Source organism: Lolium perenne, chromosome 6, assembly GCF_019359855.2.
Source record: "Lolium perenne isolate Kyuss_39 chromosome 6, Kyuss_2.0, whole genome shotgun sequence".
Classification (NCBI taxonomy): domain Eukaryota; kingdom Viridiplantae; phylum Streptophyta; class Magnoliopsida; order Poales; family Poaceae; genus Lolium; species Lolium perenne.
Window position 1 is genome coordinate 118,474,870 of NC_067249.2, and position 9,741 is coordinate 118,484,610.

The 9,741-nt window shown below is 44.2% G+C and overlaps 1 protein-coding gene across 1 annotated transcript; it reads left to right on the top strand.

The window, feature by feature from the left end:
- The first annotated feature begins 408 nt into the window (after positions 1-408).
- LOC127319539 (probable serine/threonine-protein kinase PBL7) lies at positions 409-7,670 on the top strand. The gene is made up of 5 exons (XM_051349509.2): positions 409-886; positions 3,003-3,199; positions 4,812-5,001; positions 6,025-6,416; positions 6,904-7,670. The coding sequence occupies exons 1-5, from the start codon at positions 637-639 to the stop codon at positions 7,465-7,467; spliced, it is 1,593 nt and encodes a 530-aa protein (XP_051205469.1). The 5' UTR covers positions 409-636; the 3' UTR covers positions 7,468-7,670.
- The last annotated feature ends 2,071 nt before the right edge of the window (positions 7,671-9,741 follow it).

Sequence of the window (9,741 nt, forward strand, 5' to 3'; positions counted from 1 at the left end):
CGGTGCTTCTTCGCCGCCAAGTGGTTTGTCCCCGGTGGCTTGGAGGTGCCCAGTGGCGGCGGTTCTTCGCCGAAAGAGGGCACTCGAGCAACCTTCCCTTGTTCCTCGGCGGCGACGCCTTGAGGACGCCGGCGACCTATGGCGGAGGCACTCGAGGACTCGATTGCTTTTTTATCTTCAGTTCTAGGGTGTTTTATGTAAATGAGCAGGATTTATCTTCAAACATTAAGTTCTTAGCGAGTGTTGTTAGGGGCCTGCTTGCAATTTGTACATGCCACATGACATGTTCTCTGAATGAAGTTCCTCCGGGGTCTCCTCCTTTGTTCAAAAAAAAAAAAGAGAAGAAGGGGAAAGACGCGTATTAGCTGGGCGGCTGCCGCGAGAGACCGCGAGAGGGAGAGTCCACCCCCTCTTCGCTGCCTTGTGCTTCCTTCGCTCCTCACTTCCAAAAACCCAATAAAAAAGCGCACCTTCCCTCCGCTTTCCCCCACCTCCCTCGATCCCCTCGCCGGAAGATCCGATCCAGAGCAAGCTGCGTATCCACCCTGATCGCTCTCCGCTCTGGTGGCACTCTATGCTTGAAAAAATATCGTCCGGCAGAGGGAGGAAAGGGAAGGAAATGATATCCCTTTATTGATGCGACGGGTTCTTGGCTGGGGTGGTGAGGTGCCGCTGGACATGGGCTGCTTTTCTTGCTTCGACTCTCCTGCAGATGAGCAGCTGAACCCCAAGGCAGGTGGTGGTAGGTATGGAGGCTCTTCCGTGGCGGCAGCCGCTTATGGTGGTGGCGTTGGCGTCGGCGTCGGCGGCAGCCGGCAGGGAGAGAGGGGCTACCCGGAGCTGCAGCACCCCATGTCGGCGCCGCGCATCGAGAAGCTCTCCGCAGGTGCGTTCACTAGATCCCATAGTGGTTGGTAGAATCGGATCCGTAGAGAGGTACATGGATTTGGACCATTTTGTTCTTGCTGATCTGTACGCGATGAATCAGATAACTGTAGAATAAAACAAAGGGGAAGATGGACTATTTTTGTTCGGTTGGATACGCAGGTGTAATTGGATTCTGCTTTGCTTCAGATTACTGTGAGATCAGAAATAAAGGAGATAAACTTTTAAGATTACTAGCAAAAGTGCCTGTGCGTTGCACCGGGAGAAACTAATAGTCAAACACCCCGCAAATCATCCTCCTGCATGCCCATCAGATTTATTTTGTATGCAATATTTAAAAAAATTAATATGTTGACAGGCTCATGGGACATATTTGGGCAGGTCCCCCGACTCATTATGAAATTCAACGGAAAGTGCAGCAACACTTGATGGTTGCCCACTTGCCCTAACAGTTTCCATATGCAAATGCAGTTTATCTTTATGTCTTGCGTTTTGCCCAAGCTCCGCAACCCGGTGATTGATCCACTTTAACAAAGATACCATCTTAATGCCATTAGCTAGCAGTTTGATTTTAGAGACAACATGACTGGTGGAGAATTGGTCTTGGGTTGATTGCCGAGGGCAACATTGTCCGTATCCCAATTCTCTCATGTTGTTCATCTTCTTCACACCACATAAAGATCTATGTTTAATTATGTATTTGCATCTTGGTTTCAAGCAAACCACCTATACAACATTGAGAAAAATATATTATCAATTAAGTAACAAGGCAACCGGGCCGCCTGGTTCAGACGTAGGATCTCGGGGGTGTGCATGGTGTGTAGTTTGGTGGCTCGCCACGGCGGATGACCAGAATTCCCGGCTGAAGGGTGACGTGTGCTGGGCGATCCACGGCTCGATGCCGGCCTGGCGCTGGAGCTGGGCCGCCTGGTTCAGACGTAGGATCTCTGGGGTGTGCATGGTGTGGAGTTTGCCCCGCCTTGCCACGGCGGACGACCAGAAAGCCCTTATGAAACGCGACGTGCGATGGGCGATGGGTGCTCTCCGCGGCTCGATGCCGGCCTGGCTCTGGAGCCGGGTGAAGGGGCCGGTAGTGCATTGTTGCTGCTGTCGCCGCGCTTGTCTTACATGAACAACGCCGGGTGCGCATTGGGAGCATCACAGTCATGGTTGCCACACTTCCGCGGGATTTGATCTTGTAGCAGGAGCATTCTCTTGGATCACGCCATTAGCGTCGTCACCGGTCAGACCGCGTCGAGCTTCATCGGCAATAACGTCTTCATCCTCCACGATGGTGTCAATTAATTTGTTGTTGCTGCTGCAGCTTTATGTTGAGCATGTCCTCTTGTACTTGTCGCTCCACCTGTGCGACATCGTCCACGTGACCTTCATGGTAGGCGGCAGCAGATGAGGCATCAACTCATGCGGCTTGGCTTTGGTCGGTGCAGAACCCACCTTGTGGTCGTGGTTCCTTCCTGCGCGTCTTGTGGGTGGCGGCGGTCTCCGATGCTGTCTTGCCTACGTTGCCACGTCGGGGCCATGGATGAGGCCAAACTCGGCGAGCGCGGTGGTGTAGAAGCCCTACTCGTTTGACGGATTGGTTCCATGGGTTTCGATCAGATTTCGTGAGGATACGGTGTTGTCTGGTTCGTTCCCACGCTATATGGGTGGGAGGAAGGAAGCATCTGCGGTGCGCTGAATTTGTTCTGATCTCTTCGTGTGGGCCATGTGTTTAAAAATGAAACCAACTTGGATTGTACCTATAGCACCATTGAGGGCCCGCGATGGAGTTCCGGAGGGATTCGGTATGGGCACGTACTCTGGCCCAAGCGAACCTATGACAGACGCTCCACGCTGGACGTGCGCGTTTAGGCCAGCGTAATAGGGATCATCCAAGCCAGATTGTATTTGGAACGGATTCTAGGCCGACGGACGAAAAAAATTTAGCCATCAAACGCGACGGACGACGGACGAAAACGGACCAAACCACGGAAACACTTCGTACTTTATTATTAGGTATAGATATGGGGAGACAGTACTATGTCACTCCATTTGATTGCAATCACAGTTCTCGTATTTAGGTGATCCTACTTGTAACGTTTGTTCAACATCTGCAGGGAATACCAGGGTGAAAAATAATGCTGTAGCAAGGGAGGCTTCTGTGCCAAAAGATGCTAATGGGAATGCCATCTCGGCACAGACTTTCACCTTCCGAGAGCTGGCAACGGCGACAAGGAATTTCAGGCAGGAGTGCTTTCTAGGAGAAGGGGGATTTGGACGTGTTTACAAGGGCCATCTGGAGAGCACAGGCCAGGTAACTGTTTTTTTTTTCTTTTTAAAATTACATATTGTTCTTTCCTTATCATCTACTGTGTGGAGGTTGGAGATGGCAGTTACCTTCACTAGTATTGTTCAGAATATGTGAACTGAAAATTGTAAGAATTGTTGGATACCAACATCAAGTTAGTCTATGCTGTAATAGTAGGTGTTCAAAGTGATGGGGACTTTTGGCTCTCATCCACGCCACCACCCCATATCTGCACGTCCATTAGTTGCTTTGTGATCCGTGGACAAGGTAACATTAATATATCAAAAAAGCAGAAATAAATGATGATACGTCCGTGTAGAGTATGAATACTCAGCTGCTACGCATTTAATGGGACTCTGATGGCGTCATTGTTACAGCTCGGTACAGATTCGTGGCTTGGGTAGTTAATATGACTTGCATCATTCAATAAATCAATTAGAACCGGAAAATTGGTAGAGAAATTCAATGTATATTTCTGCTCTTTCTCATCTCATGCCACAACATATTTTTGTTTATATGATCCAGAAATTTATATTTGATATTGACGGATTCCTCATATGAACTACTAATTAATTTTTGATATTATCACAGAATCTTATATGAACTACAAAGAACCATAGCACAAGTTTTTGGGGATCAAAGATCCATGAACAGGACGGTGATAAAAACAGGAAATAACAGAATCCATTAACGATTGCACAGAACAGGACACTTGAGGGAAGAAAATAAAATTTCGTAGGTGCAATCTCAACAAATCAAACATCATAGACCAATTTCTGCCACCACGAACCAAGCAAGATCATTATATATGATATGAATAGCGAAATATCCAATGAGGTGAGAGAGAACAGAAAAACTTGTGTTGCTCGTGTAGCAGTCAGATCAACCAAAGCACCACATAATTTTTTTAGCTGGCCACAGATTCGTTCGAGGAAACCGCAGACTTGGCAGCGTAGGCGCGGCACGGGGAAGCCGGAGCTGTCCACAGCTTCACCGGTGGTCCACTTCCCTGTGGTGGTGTCGGGATGGAAGCTGCGGCCGATGATGTCGGAGGGGAAGAAGACGACCGCGTGCTCAGTTTACTTCACACCAGCAGAACGTGGATCTGGCCGCCATGGCGCCATAGGGTTTCGGACAAGAAGATTAATGTTTCATTTGTTGCGGTGATGAACAGACGAATTGGGGATGGGGAAGGAGAGATGTGACCGGCCCAACTTGCCTTTGCGGTGAGTAAATGCGGACCAGATCCTTCTCTGTGACATCAGATTGTGGGGTCCCTGTATTTCAAAATATAATTTGATACAGCTGCAATACAAGTACTTCCGTATAATACAACATCATAACTGCATCGCTGGTACTAATAACGAACGGTTCTGGATGGTGAGTCGAGGGTGGGATTTGGGGTGGGTGCGGCCGCAGGTTCACCAACGGATTTTCGGTGTTCAAAGCAGCTAATTTTCCTAGTTTGTACATCTCCTGTACTTTTCTGTTGCTACTTCGTTGAAAGACTTTATCAAGTAATTGTTGAGCTGTTGTTTGCATGAAATGCGATAGTGGAAATTCATAGAAATGAGATGATTTCAAAACTTATTAGTAAGGTGCTGGGTTATTGCTGCAGGTTGTTGCTATAAAGCAGCTTAATAGGGATGGGCTTCAAGGGAATAGAGAATTTCTAGTGGAGGTTCTCATGCTTAGTTTGCTGCACCACCAAAACCTTGTCAGTTTGATTGGTTATTGTGCGGATGGAGATCAGCGCCTTCTTGTTTATGAATATATGGCATTCGGATCATTGGAAGATCATTTGCATGGTAAGATGCTCCTTTTCTTTCCTGTATCAAAGCTGTTTGCATAGGATCACCATCTGTCAATTCTTTCTGCTTGTGTTTTTGTCTCAATCCATTTTAGTATCTCAATACATATCCTAATGTTTTTTGTTCTGTCACGTGTTAGCATATGTATGGATTGTAAATCTGCGTTCTGTCTGACTGGCTATGTTTGCTTATCTGTGTACTCTTTAGTTGGCTGCGTACTGTCCATGATACTTTCGTTCCATACTTCAAAATGTTTATAGTTACAATGTAAAGTTTTGTCTCCTTCTGTAGCCCATAAAATATTACCATCGACATTCCCCTTTTACCCTACCAAATTTTGGTTATTTGAAAGCCTTTCCATGATGCATGACAGCATACTGTTCAGTCTCAACCATGTAATAGTGATGCTTGTAGCCATCTTTCTTGAAAAAAAAATGCAGTGGTGTCAAGAGTTAGTGTCATTTAATCATATCCTTCTAAGTTGACCGATGACTTTGCAACTGTTATCAGTTTTTGAACCAGCTTAGTTCATATTACCATTTTAATTGGTGTAGTTTATGAGGTTGGTATGTTTGTATCACAATTGTGTAAACGTACAGTCCTTTCTACCTTTTTTTTACACAATTATACTTCTTTATTCATTGGATATAACAATTGCATAGGAAACCAAAAAAGGTTTGTAACTATTATGCCTCTGCATCGAGTGATGCTCATAGCCATGTTTCTTTAAAAAGTGCAATGAAACAAGAGTTCGTCATTTAATTATATTTTCTAAGTTAACCCATGACTTTGCAACTGTTATCAGTTTTTTGAACTATGTCCCAAATTATTGAACCTATTAGTTCATATTACAATTTTAATTGGTGTAGTTTTTAAGGTTGGATGAGTGTACCGTAGCTCTTGTGGATGTGATAGCTTGACGTGCCTTAATTTTTTTCCTTGAAGGGGAATATGTGTGATAGTGATGTGAACACTGAATTGTGGAGTTATTGTTTGACCTGGGTTTTATACACGATGTAGATCTACCTCTTGACAAGGATGCATTGGATTGGAGCTCAAGGATGAAAATTGCAGCGGGTGCTGCCAAAGGACTAGAGTACCTCCATGACAAAGCTAACCCACCAGTTATTTATAGAGATTTCAAGTCATCAAACATCCTCTTAGATGAGAGTTTCCATCCAAAGCTGTCTGACTTTGGTCTTGCCAAGTTGGGCCCTGTTGGTGACAAATCACATGTCTCTACGCGTGTCATGGGAACATATGGCTATTGTGCTCCTGAATATGCTATGACCGGACAATTGACAGTTAAATCCGATGTTTATAGCTTTGGAGTCGTCTTGCTCGAGTTGATTACTGGGCGCAGGGCCATTGATAGCACCCGTCCGCACGGAGAACAAAATCTTGTATCATGGGTAAGCTGCAGTTTTCATTGTTTTGGCGTGCACCTTACATATTTGTTTTTTTATAGAAGCTAGAAGAATTTGTTTACAAGAGATCGAGACATCACCTTACATATTTATTGATATGCCCTCTTCTGATAGAGGCTTTTAGGTATTGATATGTCAATAAAGATTGGTTGCTAATTTAACAGTTTTTGCTGCGCATTTGATCAGAAACAATGCTAACCTTTTGTGTTAAATTTATCGCTTCTATAAATAACCAGATGGGTGTTTGGCTAATGGGTTATGGAACTGGTGATACTGTAAAAATTATATCCGTCATCTTCTGGTAGTCCCTTAAAAAAAATACGTAGCTTGAAGAAATTATTATGAGCCATATATTATTCTCCATTGCGTATTCTCTCTTGTTTGATAGGATTGTGTTAGAACTTAGAAGAGAGTGTTTATGGTAAAGCAGAATGAGTATAATCCTGAGCTCATGATGCCTTTTTATTTGCAGGCACGGCCTCTTTTCAACGACAGAAGAAAACTCCCTAAAATGGCTGACCCAAGACTGGAAGGCCGATACCCCATGCGTGGTCTTTACCAAGCGCTTGCAGTGGCTTCCATGTGCATTCAGTCAGAGGCTGCATCTCGTCCGCTTATTGCGGATGTTGTGACTGCTCTTTCCTATTTGGCTTCTCAATCATATGACCCTAATGCTGCACATGCTTCAAGAAAGCCTGGTGGCGTTCAGCGAATAAAGGTTGGTGAAAATGGGAGGGCAGTCTCCAGGAGCGACGAAGCTGGCAGCTCTGGCCACAGATCACCAGGCAAGGATAGGGACGACCCCCCTAAAGAGCTTCCTGGTATCTTGAATAACAAAGACCGCGATAGGGAGCGTATGGTGGCGGAGGCGAAGATGTGGGGTGACCGGGAGCGGATGGTGGCCGAGGCTAAGATGTGGGGCGACAGAGAACGGATGGTGGCCGAGGCTAAGATGTGGGGCGAGAATTGGCGGGAGAAGAAGCGTGATGGATCGAACCTGCAGGGCAGCCCGGACTCTCCAACTGAAGACGGGTAGGGCAGTCAAGGCATTATAGACCCGTGAATGTGCCGTTCATTTCTTACTTCATCTGCTTTCCGGTGGGACAGTGGGGAGGGTTAGATGTACATTGTAGAGAGAGAAAGGGTGGAAACGGAGGGTCTATACTCTGATATAGTGAATGCATGAGGTTGTATTTGTAAATTCTAAGAAATTTTGTGAGAATGAGAAAGGACACTTTTAAGTTTCAGTCTACCTTGCTAGCTGCGTGCTTGTTATGTTCTTTCAGTCTACAAATGCCCGTGCGTTGTTACGGGACGATAATACATATAAACAAACCATAAATAGTTAAAATACAAATATAATGTCCGTTGACCTATGTATTGTTTTTAACCATACATGCTCATGCCATGACAAAGAAAGGAGTAGTAGGTGAATTTACGCTTGAAAGAGGTGAAACTCTCATGCGCATGCGCAAGTGAGGCGGGTGTATATGCAACGTCGTTTTCTATTACCTTTACCTTCGAGCGTCATACTGAAGAGTGGAAGACATACTACAATAAGAAAACGGAGCCAAGTAATGAAGAGAAGAAGTGCTGGTTTCCTCCACCCGTGGATCTTATCAAAATTAATATTGATGGTGCTTTCCGAGAGGATGATCAGTCAGGAGGTTGGGGTGCAATTGCCAGAGACTCTGTTGGCCATCCTATTTTTGTTGCAGCGGGCAAACTAAATGCGAGGGCCGAGGCTTTACAATCTGAACTAATGGCACTCGTCAATGTCATTCCAATCGCAGAGCATCAAGGTATGGGGCGTATTATTTTGTCGACAGACTGTCTTGTCCTAAAGCAGGCAATGGAGACGAGCTCTCATGATCTTTCAAGACGGGACCTATGCTGCTACATGCTAAATTCCTTTTAAGAACCTCTTTTCTTAGCTACAAGATTGAGTATGTCCCGAGAAGTTGTAACAAACCAGCCCATGTTCTGGCTGCATTAGGTGCTAGAGGCGTGAGTGAATTTAATGAATTGTGGTTTGGGGAACTCCCACCTGATGTATCTGTTCTTGTTGCCAACGATCTCGTTGTGCACTAATGGAATACATGTGTTCCAGTTCAAAAAAAAAAAAGTTCAGATGTTTAATCTATTTCTTGACACGGGCAACAACAAATAAATAAACATGGTTAAAATCTAAATATACATTGTCGATCTATGTGAGTGTTTATTCAACATTGACTTCTGGCGGAGCGGACTTGCGGTGGCATCAGTAGTATAAGCAGGGACTGTTTACTCATTTGCAGCTTTCAATGAGCCCAAGTCTCTGGATACAACCTGTTAAGCATACATCTACAATTTTTGAAATAGAAAAATTGTAGATGCATTAGAGAAAATTAGTTGTATGGTTAAAAAAATGGGCTTAAATGTGGCCAAACAACAAAACTGGGTCAGTGCCTCATCCCACAACGTATATCCAATTTTCCCTAAACTATAGTACTTTCTTCATTTATTTGTAACAAAAAATCGAGATTGTAAAATAAGTTGCAACATGGAGAACCCAATTTTTTTTTTGACGATTCAAAGTATAGCCACCTCACTGGATAGAAAGCATTGATGCCTATTTATGCAATAGCAAAAACACGTAAGGTGCATAAAAAACTGAAGCCATTCTTATTATCTACCTTATGACCAATAAAACAAATCCCAGGCCCTATTAAAAAAGTACCATCATCTAATGAAAATTTCAAGAAACTGCTAATCTAGATCTTCAGCATCCTGCGCACAGCTTGACAGCTGCTAAATGTTGGTCCAATTGATCGCCCTGGAGCAGAATACATATTCACACTCCCATGGAAACGAGAAAATCATGTACTTTCTATTTTAAAAAGGAGAGAATAAAGCACTCTAAAATTTTAGCAAGGTCAAAGTGTCAAAACAAAGAAACCCTCTCAAAGGAGCGAGAATAAAGCACTCTAAACAAAGAAGCCCCGAAGAAATAAATCAGTATGCATCCTTCCTTCATATAAGAAAAAATCCGCTTTAGCACCATGCTGTTATAAAGCATCAAGGATAGCTTCAATGCATTTTTCGATTGAGTCAGTTCATACCAATATCCAGAGTACAGGTAAAACCTCATGAGGGAGCACAGTTATAAAATCCAATGATGCAATTGCTTCACTTTGATCCACCTTTCAGAAGACGACATTGCACACTTGTCCCATGTAAATTCAGCATTCAACTCATAGTAGTTTAATAAGCCAAATTCAAGGATATCCGGATATATTAACTAAAATTAATGGTTAGTATAAAAAAAGGA

Excerpts from the sequence above, each read along its gene's own strand:
- LOC127319539 (XM_051349509.2), top strand. The coding sequence starts at position 637 with ATGCGACGGGTTCTTGGCTGGGGTGGTGAGGTGCCGCTGGACATGGGC. Across the intron at positions 887-3,002 it reads CATCGAGAAGCTCTCCGCAG|GGAATACCAGGGTGAAAAAT; the intron begins GTGCGTTCACTA and ends CAACATCTGCAG. Across the intron at positions 3,200-4,811 it reads ATCTGGAGAGCACAGGCCAG|GTTGTTGCTATAAAGCAGCT; the intron begins GTAACTGTTTTT and ends TTATTGCTGCAG.